At 41.5% G+C, this 20,280-nt stretch overlaps 1 protein-coding gene across 1 annotated transcript in view; it reads left to right on the top strand.

Annotated features, from left to right (window-relative positions):
• Positions 1-20,280, top strand: part of CMYA5 (cardiomyopathy associated 5) — a 46,143-nt gene that overhangs the window by 21,606 nt on the left and 4,257 nt on the right. The window contains exons 3-9 of the mRNA XM_080370852.1: positions 950-1,045; positions 1,736-1,969; positions 3,675-3,697; positions 5,641-5,762; positions 10,225-10,374; positions 11,426-11,572; positions 14,968-15,112. Of these exons, the coding sequence (XP_080226978.1) occupies positions 950-1,045; positions 1,736-1,969; positions 3,675-3,697; positions 5,641-5,762; positions 10,225-10,374; positions 11,426-11,572; positions 14,968-15,112 (917 nt within the window). The remainder of the gene's footprint in view (positions 1-949; positions 1,046-1,735; positions 1,970-3,674; positions 3,698-5,640; positions 5,763-10,224; positions 10,375-11,425; positions 11,573-14,967; positions 15,113-20,280) is intronic.

The following is a 20,280-nucleotide window of genomic DNA, read 5'->3' as shown; positions in this document are numbered from 1 at the left end:
TTCTTGTTACTTCTGTGCAATTACTGTGAAAACTTTAAGATGGCAAATGTATTGTCATCTGAATTTTAACTGTAGGAGCATAACCCCACAGTAAATGAAATGTGCTATGGATGGCATATGTCAGATTTTATAGGTTATCTTGAGAAACAGAAGTTTGCTTCCTAATCTTGGTGATTGGCCCTAAATATTTATAAAGTAAGCTTTCAACTGTACAGTCCAATGTGACATTGCTAATCAATAGAAAGTCATATGTTAGTTTTCAACAGATCTAGCTGTAAAAAAATTGCCACAATATGAAACTGTTACCAAATTAAGTTAACCTTCCTTTTAGATTTATGCCAGCTAATTAAAACGAAATATTGTCATAAATTATAAATTGCACTTGAGCAGATATCCAGCTTGCTTTCACAAAAGGTCAGGAACGACCAAGAAAAAGTTCTGAGTTGTCTCTGATGCCTGTTGTCCCTTGGACTGCTTTTGTTTCCACATCTAATTCAACCAGTGATTTTGATGATTCTGGTTTATAGGAAATATCTTTAAAATTCCGATTAAAAAAATCATGGCACTGCATGTTCTATTAGACTCATAATCACCTGCATTATCTTCCTTTTTATGGACTTGTTCTTGTGGTCTCTCAAGGACCTTCATGAGGTTCTGAGTACCCTCAGTCTCTAGCAAAGCTACATTGGAATTCATAATGTTCAACAGCTTGTATAGACACTCAGCACCTTGTCGATCTGAGCTCACTTTTCTGGTTTGGAAACAGTTTTGTGACTGTTCCAATTGCTATTTCTGTGCTTGTCATTATAGCAGGGTGATACTTGAACTTAATTTAGCAATTGTTCCAATGGTGGCTCATAGCAAAACAGAAATATTCACCTAAAATAAGTTGCATGTAAACCCTGTATAAAACAACATGTTTATATTACTGAAAAATTTTAAATTTCAGAATCAGTTAAATGAATTACTAATAGCAGTGGAAGAAAAGTCAATGAAGATTGAAGAGTTTGTAGGTGATATTGAATTACTATTTAACTCTGTTGAGGTAAGTCCAGTGTTTTATCACACTAGTTTTCTTTCCCTCTACTTAATTTATATATATATATATATATTACTTATAAGATATGCTTGCCTTGTTTTGTGGCGTCATCATTTCCACTAAAATAGGCTGTTTCTCCAGTCCCCAAATTGACTTCTCCCACTGGAAGGTGTTAACTGTAGGGGAAGAAAAAGATTGCTTTTTTTGCACATTGTTGCAAAGTGGAATATGTGACTGTCAAGCACTGGAGGAAAAGGTTCCTTTCATTTTTTTTGTGCTTATAAAAAGCTCACACTGTTTGTGTCTTTATTTAGAATCCTGTGTGAAGCATTTAAATGAGTTGCCCAATGTCAAAAGTTCTTAATGCCGAAATTCTTAAGCCTTGAGGACTGTATTAATTTCAGTTAGAAGTATGGACTTATTTATCAATTTTGTAGTCAGACTTCCTGCTCAGTGCTTAAATATAGAAGCTTAACTTTAAACATTAACAGTAAAAAAAAAAAAATTAAAAATCTGTCATTGTTTTAATGTATTTCTCTAGCATTATTTCTCCCGGATGAGCTTGCTTACAGAAATAAAGTTCTCTTATTGTCAGGATGCAAGAGGATAGCTTGTACATGAGTGAGAATTGCTGTGTATTCTTTAGATGTTGTGATTTTTTCAGCAGACCAATTTACATCTGCTTTTATTTTGCAGGAAAACTGTAAGAAAAATGCAGAGTTATTGGAAAAGCAAAATGAAGAGATGCTTAAGAAAGTGGTAGCACAATATGATGAGAAATCAGAGAACTTCGAGGAAGTAAAGAAGATGAAAATGGAGTACCTGTATGAGCAGATGGTTAACTTCCAGCAAACTGTTGATTCAGCAAAGGAAACTTTGGAGACAACAGCAAAAGAAATGGAAGAACTTGATGGATTTGTTTTCCTAAACGTGAGTAAAAATGGCTTTCATACTGTAGCTTTCATGATACTTGTTAGGAAAGCACTGTACTGTATCTAGGCTGAGAAAGAGTTATTTACCTTTTTTTTTTTTTTTTTTTTCTTTTTTTTTAAGACAGCTAAATCCTGCAAGCTCAGCTATTCCATTCTGAAACTGCTAGATCATTTCTTTTTGTCATATGAATTCTCAGAGTGAATTGCAAATGATGCACAGGATGAAAACATGACATGCCATTAAGATTTTTTTGTGAAGAGAAGGCTAAGAGACAGTTCAATAATTTATCTACAATTAATTGTCTGCTGAGGAATAAGAAATATTAGAGTAAAAGGTACTTTATGAAAAATGAGGGTGAAACAAGGAAGTGTAATTGAAAATTATCCAAAGCAGAGTTTTTGTTGGGTTGTGAGGTTTTTGTGTTGTTGTGGGTTTTTTTAATGAGCACAGACAGTAGTTATGCACTCAAATTACTGAGGCTGTGATAAATGTTTACTGCTGAAAAACTGTGAGCAGCTGTGTGGTGCTTTGTTGCCAGCCAGGGTTGAAGTATGAGAATGGGCTAGGTTTAGGAATGTGCATGTGAGGTGCATGTCTGTAATGGTCCTTTCCGGATGTAAAAAATATCACTTATGAATCTGCATGACTAGAGGTACCTCGCTCATACCGTTGTCAGTCATAAGCTAGTTTCAGGGGGTCTTACAGGTTAAAAATTAATGGCCTGGGTCCTCCAAGATTGTTCTTGTGCTGCACAACCTGTCTGTAAGCTAGCTGTGGTGCTTTCTCCTCTATACAAGTGTATCAGCGGTCTTGAAGGGGGTGGGATTTCTGGGACAATAATCTCCCATTATGGAGTTAGAATGTAGTCTGACGTTGCAGAGAAACTACCCTGGAATGCAAGAAATGGAAAGTTCAAATTACTGTCTAAAGATCCATCATTTGTGCAAAATAAAACAGCTTTCCAAATACAAACTCCCAGCCCATATACCAGCAGTTATAGAAATAGCAATATTTGGCTTCCTCCCTTGTTCCAAGCTACACAATGTCTTAGTATCCTGAAACCAAGTGAATGCTGTGGTAGGTTGGCTGTTTTGGGATGGATGAAAAATATAGCTTATTTTCTGGAATTTTGTGAGGTAATAAAGCAGTGCTTTCACAAAGAGATCTTTGTAATCTGGAATTCTGTTTGGGGGTGTGAAAATTACTGGATTCCCTGCTCCTTTCTGTTAGTGATAAAGAATGGAAACTTTTCTGTCCACAAGCCAGGGAACATTAGCTGAAGATTCATGGAGCACAGGGGGGACTCTCACTCCATGCATATACATCTCACCCAGCTTCTAGTGATAAGAAGTTATGAAGGAGTGTTCAGCCAGAATTTGGATTTGTTTAAGTGTAAAAGTCTTGGTTTAAGAAAATATCTGACTGTGCTCCAGTCTTTAAACCTGGGTATTGAATACTGACCCCTCAGGGGCTTAAAACCAGATTTAGACTCTGATAGCCTGCTGAGCCAGAGCTTTGAAGTGGTATATTGTTAAGGAACCAAATTCTCTGCTGCTGTGAATGAGCAGCATCCCAGACAACATCAAGCCAATAAAGTCATGTGTATTTTATATCTGTGGAGTAGCAAGACCGTTAGATGAGTGGCTCTTCAACATTTTCAGGGCTTTGAAAACTGTTAATATCTCTTTTTCTCCTCCTCTAGTCATCGAAAGAATTCAATAAAAGGTATATGAAGTATGAGTTAGTGCACTGTAGTGAGTACTAGGCCTAGCATGCTGGGTGCTTCATTTAGTATTTGCAAGCTTTGAAAACACACTGCTAATATTCATAACTACTTTTTATAAACCTTGCAAAGAATGATATTAAGAGAAGAGCTGCTGTAACTGACTGGTTTTGAAGTGTTTTGCAAATGTTCTGTAATACATCAATTGAACAAGTAGCATTTTAAAATGTCAGCTCAATTTTTGATCTCTACACAGACGTTTTTAAACAGATGTTCCTTGTAGTTATTATTATATACACATATACTAAAAAACATTTTGACCATACTTCCATCTCTTAGACATCACTGGTATGTTCTTTTTTCACTAGTCTGGTTCTATAGTACCTGGTCTCTGAAAGGTTATAATGCAGTGTCTCTCACATGGCTGGGGTTGTTTGACTGTATTTCTGAACACAGCTCCAGGAAAAATAATGAGATAAAGTAGCTTTCAAAAGCTTACCAGGAGACTATAGGCTGATGTTTTCCTATGTCTCTCCATCGGCACTGCCTGATTCAGGATGTGTCAGAGGACTGGTGCCTCACCACAGCTGCATCCCGGCCTGCCTGCCAGCCAATACCAGTAAATACATACAATTGTGAACAGTTCTCTGCCATGTGTGATTTCCTCAAGGAAGTCATTTTGGTGAGACCCATCCTTTATGAAAGAAGCGTTTGATTATAAGCCCATATTCCCCCAATAGATTTTCTAAGGTGAGCTACAAATATGCAGACAAGCTGGCTGCAGGCTCCTCCTATGCAAGACCCCAGATCTGCCTTGCCCACACTGCTGCTGTTGGCTTTGCCCAAAGGGCACGGGCATTGTGCAATGTATTTCAGGCATACCCTTGCCAGTGCTGCCACAGCCAGCACAGTGATATGCATACTGACATGGACTGGGATATAACAATGACACTAGGGTTTCGATTTGTGGTCAAACTACAACCTTCGGAGAGTGGTCTGTAAGAGAATGTGCCCAAAAAAACCTTCATGGTTCCTGTTAATCTGCAGAATTAGGAGTATGAATTTGGACTCACATGTTGTAAATCAAAATGTGAGAGTCTGGACACATATCTGCATGTACTTTATTGCGTAAGAATAGAGCAAGTGTAACGGGACAAAACAATTTTCCAAGATTTCCTGTATACTTATCTTTACTTGTTTACTTACACACTAAACATAAAGTTTATTCTGTTTTGTGCATGGGTTTTGTTATTACTTTCCTTTTATAATAACCGACTTGCTAAAAAATGTCAAGAACAAGTCTATATAACCATTGGGTTTTTTCTAAAGAAAGTGTATTTTACATTTGTTGTGCTTTGTTAAAATTATGCATGATTACTTCAGTGACTGACAAAAAAGAAGGGGAGAAAGGTAAAATTCAGTTGCCTTGAAAAAAAATAAGCTTTCATTTCCTTGAGGCTGCTTCTACCTCAGAGTTAAAAATATGTTGGGGTTTTTTTCCTGTAATGAACTCAGCAAATACGGGCTAATTAAGTGGAATCTATCTTCCCTCTCATGTTTTGAGGTTTTTTTGCTTGCCACAAGCAGCTGTTTTACATCATGTCTCTGGAGTCAGCTGCTGTATTTTAGCTGTAAGGTTTGTAACCTTTAAGAGCACTGCATTAGTAAGTCTGAGCCCCTGTGCTCTTGGGAGCCTTGCTGCAAACTTCGTGTTCTCATGGGTTACATCTATACAGACCGTGTGCACTCTCACTGTGCTACAGATTCCAAACCGCGGTATGCTCTACATGTTCAAAATCAGGGAAGCAGTTTCTCCTTGCATGTTGTCCTCAAGTTCATAGGAAGTGTTTGGAGAAACGTACATTGCATGGTCTTTGCTTCTGGCCTCTGGAAAACTATGCCACAAGGGATTTAACTGGACAGCTATGTGTTTTCTTCCAAACAGATTACTTTCTGCGATGGACAATACCCTCTCTTTAGAAAAGGTGCCCAGTGCTTTTTCACTGTTTGAGCACTATGCGGACAGTCCAGGACAAAGTAACCAGCACTCCTTAAAACATGTGGCTGGTAAGGATCTCAATTTCATCTTTTTAAAAGCCAACATTTTGGCAATGCTTTGGAAATTTTAGTGAGCTAAAAAGAGAATCTATTTGAGAAGTACTGGTTTGCAAACCATGTAATTAGCAATCAGAGCTGAATGTAAAATGAAGTCTAATTGTGCATAAGTGTTTGGCTTATAGTAGAACACTAAGAGGAGCAACAGAGGGAAAGTGGAGGATTCTTGCATTATTTCAGCTGTCTCTATGTCAGATTAGCAGAAAGTCTCTACCTGTAAATCTCCTGAGGCTGAAGAAGTTGCTGTTTGCTTGCAGTCAGGGACAAAAAGAAGCAATTAAAGGGTGTCCTGAGCTCTCTTCCTCCGAGGGGAGCAGCCCCAGCATCGGTGGTGTGTGGAGGTGAGCAGGAGGCTGGCTGACAGCTCAGGTCCTTGGGCTTGTGCTAAGTGAATGGAGGCACCTGAAACCCCCACGGGATGTGAAGGGAAAGTGGTTAACTGTAGCTGGAAACAGCCACTGCTTTGGAGATCATCGGTGAAAATTGCTTATCTTATATTTCATGTCCTGTAAAAAGCCTGCCTGTGTGGGCTTTCTGCTCTGCCTGTGCATACATCTATGGAAATTGTCTGGATCTGGACAGCTGTCAATGAAGAATTTGTCAGCACCAATTTGTGGATTTATTTTCCTCAAAAAGGGGTCTTACTCCAGTGTCTCTTTCTCAAGAGAAAGTTTGTTAGGGAACTTGCATCTCACTGTTACGCTTTGTGACCTCTCGTTCACAATCACATGTATCACCACCATCATGGTCACTCTGTGGCTTTACAAGCAAAGCCTCTTTCTCACATGTTTGGTCCCTGAGCACTGGAACTAGAGCATCGATTTCCCTAAGGTGCTTTGTTTCTTGGCTGGATTTTCAGGTGCCTAATGGAACACTGGAGAAGCACCATCTTGCACAGACTCTCCGGTGTCTAGTAAGAGCTGAGTGCATTCAGCAGCATCATTACGGGGACATGGTCTCTCTCCACCCCACCACTACTTTTATTAGACTTAGATGAACTGAGTATCTCTGAGACTTTAATGTCCTTTGTCAGATTTGTATGAATTTGCCTGCAGCATTCGAAGCTTCTCAGGTGAGGTTGGTCAGGCAGCTGTGCATGCAGTGTTACCTATGTCATTTTTTTAGGAAGTCACATAAAAAGATCTTTTTTGTAACGCACTCTCAGTCAGAGTTAACTTAGTGATGTGAATGTGCTGTGTCTTGGTTCAGTTCCTAAACTTCCCCTTGCAGTCCCATGGGTGCAAACATTCATTCTTCCTGGCCTGCTCCCCACTGGCAATGCCATCCAGGAGGACAGACCCATTTTGTCATGCTGTATTTCCTTTTCCTACAACTCACTTCCACGTGGTTTTCCCTAAACTGCTGAGATCCGCTTTTCAGTTCGATTTGCATTAGCTACTGTGTTTGCTGAACACCAGTGGCTCCAGACCAGTTTGCTTTGACAAACTGGAAATGCATGACTACCCACTAGCAAGCAACCTTCAATGCTTCTCATCCTTTATACTTTCTTCTCTTTCTGAAATACCTGGTTTTCATTCTTCACTTTCTAGTACCAGGTATTTCAGTTGCTATTGTGATTTTTACTTCGGTGAGCAGTGGAAAAAATATATATTTATTTCTTTCAAAATTACACCCTTCCTGAAGAAAAATAGAGGTAAATGCCCACATGAAACTTTATGTGGAATTGAATGTCTTGAGTACACCATTTATCACGTAGCGGAGGCAAACGTCAGACGCTCTCAATTTTTTTGACTGAACCATTTGATGAAATACATGTGAATTTACCATGTTTCTCCAATCAATGTGTTTTTTCCTTCAGAAAGTATAGTCTTTTGCTGAACAACTTAATAGAATTTCATTTTCACCACTTCAGTAACATCTTTCCTTCAAAATGCCCTCAGTTTCCAAATTTCCATATCAGCTAATGAAAGGCCCTTTTCCCTCAAATTCTTCCTCCTATCATGTAAGCCCCATTGAAAAATGCATAAGCATAAAAAATCCTTGCAGCATGACATTGGGTGTATTGGAACCCAGGCTCTGCCACAAGAAGAGTGGGAATAATTTAAAATTTTTTAAAAATATTATTTCCAAAGCCTGCCACGAGTCCTGCCCTTTTATACCAGAAGGTGAGGATCTTGTAACAATCTTCCATTAGAGTCACAGGGGAATGTAACTGCTTTTCTTCAAGCCCACAAAGCCAAGGAAATTTTATTTCTCATTACATTGGAAAGGAGTAAATATCCATAAAATATCTGGGATTATTTATTTTTTCTCCTGGGGGCTGTGGAGATTAGGTAACATGAAGTAAAAACTTCCTTACACCACAAAACTTCAATAAAAACCGAACTGATGAGAAAACATCATGGTTTTCTGTAAAAAAATAAGATTTAGTCAAACTTGTGGTGCAAATATTTCATTTCTTTAACTGAAATTCATTTAAAAAGGGACCAGCACTTTGATAGCGCATAAATGCTCTGTTTTTGAAGAAATAGTTCAACTTCTTGCTTTGAAAGTATTTCCTTTCAGAAGTTTGTATCATATTAAGCAAAAAGGAAATTAGAAATAAAATGTTTCTCAATGTTCCCAAACTGAATTTTGATATATAATTTTTTTTCAGAAGTTTTATTCTTTAAGCTAGCTTCTCTTCAGATTTGGCATAATAATAAATCTTGCAATTGTAGGGTTTCTCTGATCATAAAACAATTGTTTCTAGGCAACTTCACAGGAATAAAAAAGCTGGTTTCCCTACCAGGTCCACTGAAAGGAAGTCTTTTCCTAAAGATGATCAATTTTTAAATTGGTCAACTCTAGATGCAGTCAAAAGACAAAATACAGATTGTTTTTAGCAATTAGAAGGTTGAGGGTTTTTTTCAATGGGAAGCAGATGTAGTCCTACTGTACTGATAGCGCTCTGTATAAATCTTAAGGCAACAGCCAGCATCTGCATTTGCCTTGTTCATGCCACAGGGGATCATCATCATTACTGTGAAGATTACTGAAGAAAAGCAAAAGCTTGCTGCTGAGATTCTAGGAGAATTCATGCAATATGGAAATTTACTGGGTGAAGAAATAGAACCATGTATTTTTGTTCCCTGCAATCACTTTAACAATGAGCATCTTTTGGGGCTTTTTTCTTCTTTCTTTACTCTCCCTCTCATTTAAGCCATAATTGTAGAAAGGAACAATATCTCATCAGGGATGGATTTGTGCCGATCAGGAGACAAAGTTTATAAGAAAGCTGGAGAGCCTTGGAGGTCTTTGAAGCACTCTTTGCAAGGGATGCTCCTGTTTGTCCCGTTGGGTTCAGATGCTTTGGCAGAGCTCAGTTTCACCTGTGCACCAATTATTCGTTGTCCACTGGGTCTGTGGGAAAATGACCACACCAGGCAGGAGCACCTAGCTGTGTACCTGCAGTAGGAGTCCACCTCTGGGCAGGGGTGGACTTGAGTCTGCAGGGAGCCACCTGCTCCCCTGTGCTGTTAAAGCCTCCCTTTGCTTATAGCACATCCCTGCTGCGGTCAGTGTCTGGATTTGACAAACTGCATGAATCCCCTCCTGGTGTGTCAGGTCCTTTCCCCTGCCCACCTTTCTGGGATCAGCTATATACATCTGTCTCTGGAGAAGGCTTTCTTCTTCTGCAAGCTCCCTCTCCCCATCAGTGAGCTATCCTGTGCTGTTTGCTACAAACAAGTGCTTTCAGCCTCTGCTTTCATGGGCATCCTCTTCATAAGGTGTCCTCTCCTCTGGTGCCTGTGCTGCAAGGCAAAGTCAGGTAATAGAGAAGGCAATCACCCAAAGGAGCCTGCATTAAGCTCCAGGGTCCAGTCTTCTGGCCTTTCTGAGGATGTGGCCTGAAATTCTCAGGAGTCCCTTGAGGTTTCATCAGCACGTGTGCCTCAAAGAGTGGAGCACAGAGCTGGAGGACCCTCCCTGTGACTGAAGGGAGCAGGTTTCTTGGGGAAAGGAGAGGGATTGTTGGAGTGGTATGACACCTCTGCATGTCCAGGATTGCTACAGCCCTGGGAGCCTCCCCACTGGAGGTCAGAAATGAACAACTGTGTCATGACTTACCTGCATGATGGTCCTGCCCCATGGGGAGGGTCCCCAAGAGCTGGGCAGGGCAGGGACTCGTGCTTCGTGTTGGGTTCAGGTGTACTAGGACTGGATTTTATTTTATCCAGTCTGTGGGGGAAAAGGACAGATTCTAATGCTAAGAAATTATTTTTTTCTTTTCTTAGTTTAGGACAGCGTATTGCTCTAAAAATGCACCAATATTCCGCATTTCATATACTTATTGCACTTGTTCTGTGGAAATAAGCAACCTGAGTTAAAATAAGCAAGGGTGTTGCCTCATGAACCTGTAAGTAATTTGGCTGAAAATACAGGAGTGTAAGTAACAATGAAAGACTTTCAGTCCCACAGACACCGACTGTCATACCTCAGGAACCAAACTCGGCCACCAGCACCTCCATAGCTGTCTACTGGGCTGTGAATGATGGGGACGCCATTGACTGCTTCCAGGTCTACTGTATGGAGGAGCTGCAAGCCAGCAAAGATGCAGGGGGTACGTAAGGTCTTCCCTTCATGATGGCAGGAGTCCTTTCTGCTCTGGTTTGGGGTCAGCAGAAGGGAGGCCAAGCTGCAGGGGAGGTCCCAGGGCACAGATAGAAGAGAAGGGATGTGAAGGCATTGTATGTAGTACTAAGGATGGGTAATGGTGGAGGAGGGTGAAGTAGATGCTGTTCCTTCTGCTCCCATTTGTCCCCCAAAATGCAAGATAAATATCATGGTCTGTGAAGTGCAAGGCAGTTGTTTGCAAAGAAGCAGCAACATCCCTGTTGAGGTGCCCTGTTATGAAGTGGCCTGGCCTTCAGAGAGGATGTGTCTGTGCTGCCCCGTAGGAACTCACAGGGACTACAGACAGGTCTCCCAAAGGGTCTGCCTTCATTAGGCTTTTAGGGTCCTGTGTGTGCTTCAGAAATATGTCCCAAGAAAAAAAGTTACAGGAAGAGATAAGCAGTATTTCCACAGCATTTGCATATGCAGACAGTTGGGGTTTTTTTCCAAATCGACATTAAAATACTTAAAATGTTAAATATGAAATTGAGAAAAGGGGATTGAATTGCTCATTCATTAGAAAGCTCAGACTGATCATAAAGTCACTTTAAGCAGCTGGGCTTCGCACAAATCCATGTGTGTATGTGGGTGCGTGAGTATATGCGTGTGCATGCTAAAGGTTGCTAAGGGCTTTTTATAATAGCTAATTTATAGCTAAGAGCTATAAAGTCCATTATGAGAAACTGTTGGTATAGAGTGGTGAAACCAGGGTTGATACCTGCTGATTGTATGTCACAAATTTGCAGTCTAGTACTCAGTAGGACTGAGGGCCATAATCTCCCTTTGCCATCAACGGTGTTTGAGTGCACTCAACTCAAGGGTATCTCAGAAACTTTCTGTCAAAACTGTCAGAGTAAAAGAGGGAGATCTCGGCTAGTAACACTTTCTGGACTTTCTGCAGTGGCTGTTTTTTACCTGCTAGTTGAGAGATGCCATCGTAGGCCGTATCAGTGCAACATGTGAGTGTGACGTCCCGTTCATGTGTGTGTTCCTCCTAGCTTTGGTGGAAGAATACAGAGTGACGGTGAAGGAGAGCCACTGCATTTTGGAGGACCTGGAGCCAGATTGTTGCTACAGTGTGTGGGTCATGGCTGTGAATGGCACAGGCTGTAGCCTACCCAGTGAAAAAGCCATTTTTAAAACAGGTATGTACATATGTTACCATTGATTATTATTTTGACATTTGATTATTATAAGCTTCAGGTCCTCGGGTGAATTCTAGTCCATAGTGTTACTGAAACAGAAGAAACTTCTTGATTTAGCCCATCTGGCAGATAGCAGGCAACTCATGGTCATTTCTTTATTTGCTAAGAGATAGTCGTTTAATTGCTCCAGGGAGGAAACATGAAGGCATTCATATTTGAAGATGTTCCCAGTCTCACACCTTGTAAGTGGGGCATTGGTGCAGCACATCACAAATTTCTCTCCTAAGTACACTGCAATGCTCCAAGAAGCTCTGGGAAAGCCACCTGGCTGTTCCCTGCTGCTTCTGCTGCTTTCTCCTGCAGAAAACAGCTGCATTTTTTGCCTCTCTGCCATCCTCCCAAATACGTCTATGTTGGATTGATTTAAATTATTAACTTTTCAACAGAAGGCCTGCTTTACTGAGGTTACATGCTGTGTCTAGCTCAGTGGGACACAAATCTCTGCTGTGGCTGAGAGGATCCGCTGCTGTTTAAGTGGTACAAATTATGATGAGGAATTAGATGAGTACTGTTCATGAGCTTCATTTGACTGGCTATTTTTTCTGAGTTATAATTTCCTTAGTAATTTGTATTGACAAAACTATTGCTTCTTGAATTACAAGCAAGGTGAAGCATCCTGTGTCTGAGGCCCTCTTGCAGGCAATTTTTTTAGTGCTACAGGATAAAAACAATTATTCCATTCTTGCAGTCACAAAATACAGACAAGCATATTTAACAGTTTTGTAATTAAATAACTGCGCAGCACTGAGTGTATTGTTGAAATCACTTGGCAGCAACCACAGCTTCAAGCCTATTGCTTAATCCACTAGACTTCAAATTTGTTGATTATTCTCTTTGATATTCGATTTGCTATTCATTGGCTCATCAAAGATTATTTTCCAGACAATTCAAAATAGAAATTCAAATTTTACAGCCTCAATAATGTAATTGTAGGCATAATGCAGAATTCCTGCAAAATGGTCAATAATAATGAATTATTGCTACCTAATAAATCATAATTTATAAAGGGGTTTCTCACCTCTTTGAAGCCATTTGAAGCCTTCTGAAGAAGTTAATATCCTCGAGTTTTTCATGCCTTTGTTTGGCCTGTTTCTTTAAGAAAACAAATAAACTAGATCAAATAAGGGCTCATTTAAACACCTTCCCTCAAGATGAGGTGAACTCCTTCTGGAGCGTGCTGAGCCCCAGATGGACTTGCAGGAGCACTGGTGAGCACCGATTGATGCAGAACCACTGCACCCCCTTAACACCAAAGTTGGAAAGATGAGCACCAGTAATGGAAACCAGTTCTTCAGTGTGAGCCCAGCTACCCTGATATAAAGCTAGAGAATACTTTGATTCTTCAAGCAGCCCAATAAACTCAGAAGCAAGATTTTAGAGTTTATGTGCCGGCTTTTAATCTGAATTACTAAAAATAAAAGAAAATAATTTGCCGGTATATGCAGTTATGGGAACATGCACATTAATAGTGGATCAAGGCTGTGCCTTTTCCAGGTGTTGGGAACCCCCACAAGGTTCCTCTGTTGGGATAGCACCTATGGAGGTGGCAGTGAGCCTGGGGAGCTGTGGGCAATGCAGGTGGGTGCTGCTGCAGCAATCCCCCCAGCATCTTCTGTCTCCTGCTCTTCCACCTCCCAAATTGACAGCTTGTCTGACCCTTCCCTCAGGAACACACTGTTTCCAAGCTGTATTTTCTGTGAGGGAATGATGCTGAAGGCAGCAGGTATCCCTCTACCTGCCATCCCCTGTCTGTCTGTCTCAAACTGATCTCTGGATGAAGGCTCTTTGCAATCCTAAAGACACAGGTGTGAATGCACCTTCCTCCGTTGTTCAAAACTTATGTGATCCTTACCCTGTATCTGAGGGACAGAGTAATAACTTACTCTTTTTGCCTCTTATAAAATCACTGGACTATTATGAGGATATCAGATACATATTCTAACCGCAGTTAATTTGTTAAGATCTCAGAAGCACAGTAACAACTTTTTCTGGTATGCTCACTCCATCTACTCTTTAGACAGATAATTTCATATTAAAAAAAAAAAAAAAAAAGCTTGATGTCTTGTGACATACTGTTTGCACATACGTAAGTGAGGGTATGTGTGTCAGTTGCTGAATGCAGGTATTAGGGGATTTAGCTATTAATTTTACATTCTTTGGGAACAGATGCATTTAAAAACAGGCAATAATAAAGTATGACAGAAGAGAATGAAGGGATTGTTACTAAGGGAGCTACACAGATGTATTACCAGATGAGAATCAATCTCACGGTTTCATTGTTCTGCTGAATACCTAGATTAGCTGTTCCTGTAGTAAAATATCAAGTACATCTTAACCTGAACTGCTAATCTCCTGATTTTCACTAAATCAGGAAATTGATATGTAGTTGTAGGTGTTTTTCTTTCCTGTTCTACTAATAACAAGTTGTTTTTCTTACAAAACAGGATGCATCTGGAATGCTTGTTGCACTGCTGTAAGATTATCATATCATAACACTGTCTAATTTCTACTTTTGTCTTAGGCCTCTTATTTGGAACCCAGTATTTTTAAAAGCAAACAGCTTTCTATGACTAGGATTTTTTTAAATCTATAACCTTTCTTTTAAGGATTGGTATTAAGAATGTTTGTATGAGTTTCAACAACAGGTTGTAAGGTTCATTTATGTTGCTATTCCTTGGAGAGGGAAAAAGCAAGTGAATACAACTGATCCATTTTCAGCCCATGATGCTGGATGTGCAATTTCACACAATAGCTTTTGATTACTTGCATTCAGTGCACTATTTTACATTCTGTTTTCTGTTTTGCAGTTGGGCCTGTAGTTCTTAAACTGAGGTTCTAAAAGAGAGAAATTACAGGACCAAATTGTAGCATTGCAAAAATAAACAGGACATAATTAAGCAGAAAGTCAGCATCTCCCTGTGAGTTCTGCAGCAGCACATTTGTTTCTGGTGCAGTTCATGCAGGGACTGCTGAGGACAGGACTGAGGTGATGCAGGGAGAGCTGTAGGCGGTACTGCCTTGGTGCTCTGCTCCTTTAAGATTGGCAGAAATGAGGAAAATGTGCTTGAGGAAAGGCATAAAAATCTACAAGGGTGTTCTAAGGATGTGCAGTAATGCACAAATACTCACAGTGACTTCCCTGGCATGGGTGTTTCCCCCATAATGTAACCCTCTGCTGTTGAAACACAAACAAGCAAATGATCACTGTAAAGGTGGGCAAAACTGACTATCATGTGGGATTTTGGGGGAGGTGACTTTACTTTCCCTTTTGAGCATCTCCCTCCAGCTGCTGGTGCACTCCTTGCGGTATGGCTAATATGTCCCTGTGTCCTCAGCACCCACTGTCCCCACCATCAAGGCCGAGGACTGCACAGTGTGTTGGGACATGGCCACTGTCCGCTGGCATGCTGGCTCGGCGTCGGCGGAGTCCTTCATCCTGGAGTACTGTCGACAGCACTCGCCGGAAGGAGAGGGTCTCAGGTCAGTGCCACCATTGCAAGCACTGCTCGGTAGGATTAGGCAGCCACAAATCAGCATCCCCAAGACCATGGGTCATTATGCAAGAGATTATTCTGCCTCCAACTGCACAAGGAAGAAATCTGCTTCTGCGTGCTGAGGAGCTCATAGGACAGACACTAATCTATGAGATCAGGCTGGGACATAAAAATACTTTTTTTAATTCTGCTTAACCAGGAAATCCCATTCATTTGGGCCCAAAACCTTGGAGATGTTGCACTGTCTGCAGTGAACTAGAAGCTGCAGGGCTGTGGTGGCTGGGGAACCAACTGCTGCCCTGCAGATGTCATGGCCCTGGGCAGGGCAGGGTAGCTGCTGAGCTCCAAGGGAAGGAGTGGGATGGAGGAACTGGACCCAGTTCGCTCTCTGCTTTGTGGTGAACAACATAGGAGCCAGACTGGAGCATAGTGAAGGTGGTATGGGTGTCCCAGTAATATTGGTGATACATCTCCACTGTCTGGATGTGCAGGCAGGTGCCTCTCAAAGCACAGCTGAGCTAAGCACTGCTGAACTGTGCAGGCATGCCACAGAGGTCAAAGAGCAACCTAAAGAGCAGCTTTGAAAATGGGGGTGGTGTCTGCTTATGCCAGACTCTCTCTGGTTTTGCCTACACAAAGTCTATGCTTCATAGATTGGAGGGTGAGGAGGAATGTAGGCACCACTAAGCCATGAAACCACACACTGTTGAAATGTAGAAAGGTTATATGGTGCTTTGTAAATACTTGGGGATTGGGGTTTTTAATTTGTTTTTTACAAACAATGAAAACATTTTTTCCAGTAAAATATAGTTGCAAATGTCTAGGAAGCTTTGGGAGGTGGAGGGGTGACTTGCCATATGGACCCTGTGGAAGAGCTTCAGTCCAGCTGAGTTTGTCATCTTTGCCTCCCTGGAAGCCTGATTAGGGGTCTTCACCTGGAAGATAGTTCACATGGATTTCATGGAGATATGGCAGAGAAGGAAGAGCTCTACCCTGTGCAGTCAAAATTAGTTGACTAAAAGGTTCATGGGTTTCTAGCAGACAAGTATGCCAGTGAAACTGTGTGTGCCTTGCTGCTTACAAAAGTAGGTTAAAAATTGAAATAAAAAATTTCTGTGGGGTTGGGAGACCTATTTTTCATGCAGTAGCAGCATGCTGCATTAATGCAATCAAGGACTGGTCTTGCCAAGCTCTCCTGCCTCTCAGAGGGCAACCATGACCTGCACTGTTTCATACATATTTCATGAGGCCATCAAGTCCCTGTCAACCTGCCAAAGTCACTGTTGGTCAAGGATAATGCAGATGCTCCCAAAACCTGTGCTGTGTGTTTGCCCTCAGATTTCTTTGCTGTTAACTGGAATTACCTCTTTTTCTCAAAACTGGACCAGAAAGTGTGACAGTTTGTGTAATTGGTGAGCGAGGTGTCAATAACACCAAGCAGTTTCCTTGTGGGGTGATAAGTGTGGCAAAAAGCTGCCAGAATTGACCCATTCCCTTTCTCAGTGACCTTGTGGAAAATCTAACTTGTTTGTAATTACACTGAGTCACATTTGACTTTTTGGCCTCCCTGTGAGTGGAAAGTGGCTTTTCACTGTGACAAGTGTAAAAAATTCCCACGGGACAAAGTCATGAATCTTCTCAGAATTGCTGTAGTTTAAATTTCTGTATTTGTAGAAGGGCTCTGACTTCTTTTTACAGTGTCAAAGATGATCTTTTACCACTTATTTTCCCTTAAAGCATTACCACTCTTTTCTTTTCCAAAAGCAACCCCCTGAGATTAACCTGGAAAGCTTCTGTAACAGCACAAGACATTTCAGTGATGGAGAATATTTTTTTATTTTATTCATTTATGTATTTATTTATTTTGCATAAAGCCAAGGAAAAAAGAGCCTGCTGGTACATGGAGCATACTGCTGCCTGTATTGCTCCCATCCAGGGCCCCCGTGGTGCAAGTGAGGACTAGAAATCAATGCCTTATGTAGCTGATATAGTGAGAAGCTGCCTTCTTGGAAGTACCTGTAGGGAGCTTAGAATTCCTATGTCAAGTACTTTTATCAGGTGGAATAAAACTGTGTCTTTATGGACACCTAGCATTTGCGCCTGGAAATACCGTAGTTTCTTCTGGTTGCTTTTCTTGAAAGTTGGGGTTTGTCCTTTGCAAGTTTCCTGAGCAACACTCATCTTGGGGAGCAGCCAAATGCGGAGTCCTTTGACAGACAGCCTGTGCCTCTCACGCTTGTGGTGGCCCTGTAGCTGAGTGATTTCTCAGTCCCTGGGTGGGAGTTCAAATACGTTTCTCAGCATCTCTGGACAGTTCATACAGTTGCTGCTGGGGACACAGCCTGAAAACATTGGTTGGGGAAGGACGTCCAAGCCAAGTCCTGGAGAAAGTGGCATGGTCCCACCCCACAAGGCTACTTTCACAGACATTGTTCTAGGAGCTCAGCCAAGGCGAGGGACACAGCCAAGGGAGCAGGCCGGAGAAATATCCCCATCAAACAGCCAGAGTTGAGTGTGGACCCCCTGGTCTGGGCCAGCCCCCTGTCAGGGAGCCTTGGACATGTCACAGAATTGCAGGATGGTTGAGGTTGGAAGGGATTTTTGGACGTCATCTGGTCAACACTCCTACTCAAACAGGGCCACATGGAGCCACTTGCCCAGGCAGCTTTTAAATATTTCTGAGGAGGTCCTTAGAGTAGTTCTGGAGCAGTCCCAGCTCCCCAGGGAGAGAATTTGAAGCACATCTGGAAATGAGTTCATTAAAAGTTCCTTCTAAATACTATTTTTAAAAATATTTTTATCTGTGTTTTCCCTTCTGAGTTCTCTCTCCTTGCCAGCTTGCCATCTGAGGGACTTGGTTTCGTATGAAATCATCTTAAGTCTACTGCAACAATGAGTCCCTGGCCTCCTGCTTTGGTCTTAAAGCTCCTTCCTGGGTTGATTCTTTTTCCAGAATCTTCACAAGGCTTGGAAATTTTCTTTCAGTTTCCAAAGCTCTGCTATTTTCTCACCATTCAGCCTCTTTGTGTTGAGAAGTCAATGGAGCTGTGGGTGGAAGATGGAAAACTGTGAGAAACGTAGTCCAGGGATTAAGTGTGTGGGCTGTTCAGATGGAAACCATGTATCACATCATGAGAAATCTGTGAGGCTCATGGAGGCAGAAATTAGTACATTATGCAGTGAGTTTGTAAAAGTGGAAGTGACTGAGTGTCACCCTCTCTGCCAATGCAAGACCAGCACTTCCAGTAACAAAAAGTTTACTGTCTACTTGCAGAGCAGGTCTAATGCTGGAAAAGCGAGAAGACAGAAGAGGGCATCACTGTGCTTAAGATGTTGGCGTAAACAGCTTCTGACAAATAGCTCGGCATATCCTCCCTTCATCTCACTTGTAACTACTTGCTCAAAACTTCTTTCTGGTAGTCTGTGGTTCAGATACATGTCAAAGATGTCAAAACGGTGCTTTTACAGAACAGATTGGGTGAGACTTGCCCAGGAAGCATGGACAAATTTCTTCAAAGCTTAGATGCCCACTTCTTTTCCCCTGCCTCTGCTTCCATCCCAGTTTTCCTTTCTCTCACTTCTTTTATATTTGCCTTCTTGCTCAGTTCCCATCTTGTATTTTTCTTTAACTCATCTTTCCTTTTTCTCTTGTGCCTTACACTCAGATGAGCTTTTTTCCTCTTCCAAGTCTAAAGATCTCGGGTTCCTTTCATCAAGCAACTCATCAGGTTGCACCTTTTCCCTGAATCTTTCAGTAAGAACCGACCAGCCTGCCAGACTCCCAGTGCCTTGCTGAAGTGGTCTTGTGGTTGGTGCTTTGGTTAGTCATGGGGGTGAAGCAAACTGCAATTGCTACCACGTTTGGGCAACCCATTTCTGTTTACTGCATTAGTTCCAGCATTAATGTAACACATTTCCCAAAGGTGACATGGCCCTGTGCTGATCACGCAAGAGCCCCAACCTCTCTGGAATTCTTTCAAATTGAAAAAACAGATCACAGGAGCACCCTGTGCTTTTTCTCAGTGCTTTCAATCACTTTCAATGACAGCTGTCAGTACAAAATACCTGTTACAATCTAATAAGAATGATGCACCAGTCTTTCCCCAGAGCCATCCTCCTAGACGCAGAGCTCTATGTGGTGTTAGCAGGAATTTGGTGTGTGTAGTGCTATAGGGTTTTACCTTTATGTAATAAATGCAGCAGAGGGAAGCATGTGAAAAACCCTGACGGATGAGCACCGATTATTCTTCAGATTGTACTGCTCTCTGGTGAGACATATGTGGAAAAACAGACACTATGAGTGAATAGCAATGATCTGATCTGACTGCTGACTCACCTACCTTACCTCCTCTGGGGTCACAACAATTAGGGCTAGAAAAGGTAATTTGTTTAATTTAGCTTCCCATAGAGACATTACCTGTGGGAAGGAGACCATCCTGGGTGCCACTCTCAAACCTGAGGTTGCAGGGAAAGTGCCTTTACAAAGGCACGTCTCCTATTCATGAATTTAAATAAACTGCCTTGAAGATTTGTATAAGCATTTCTGGGAGGAAACTATCAACTTTAAACAGATGAACAGTCTTTACCTGCAGGCATACAATGCATTGAATATATACTCTCTGGCTTTGCAGCTATCAGTCAAAGCAAAATCAAGGAAAATCAGGATCCAGTGTATGAGAATTTGTTAAGCCAATTTTTCATACTCCTGACAACACAGAAAATAAAGTTGGCATCTTTCTAGCCATCCAAAGTACTTCCGGTGGCACTTCAAAGCACCTGTGATCATATTGAGTTGGTACTGACTGTTGCTTTCCAGCAGTGTGTCAAAATACCAACAGTTGAGTATGTGAACACTGGAGGTTTTGAGGCACCACAAAGCAGGGCACTGTGCAAAGGCAGTTCCCCTGCCGCTGCCTTTTGCTAAACCAGTCTCTGAGACTGCATGGCACCATAAGGGAGACAAAGTCAAGAATTTGTTGATAAACAATTTGTGAGCCAGGAGGTCATAATAAGAACTGTATGGTTTCAGTATGGTCTCAGATATGGGTATCCTTTTTTTTTATCTGGAATATGTGCCCAGAGAGTACAAACACAAGAATTGTTTTCACTGTGGTGCAAAAGAATTAATTAAAAGGGTTGGGGTTTTTTTCCTTC

Source organism: Falco punctatus (genome assembly GCF_963210335.1).
Source record: "Falco punctatus genome assembly, chromosome: Z".
NCBI lineage: Eukaryota > Metazoa > Chordata > Aves > Falconiformes > Falconidae > Falco > Falco punctatus.
Note: the sequence above shows the minus strand (reverse complement) of the source record. Positions and strands in the feature narration are given on the sequence as shown.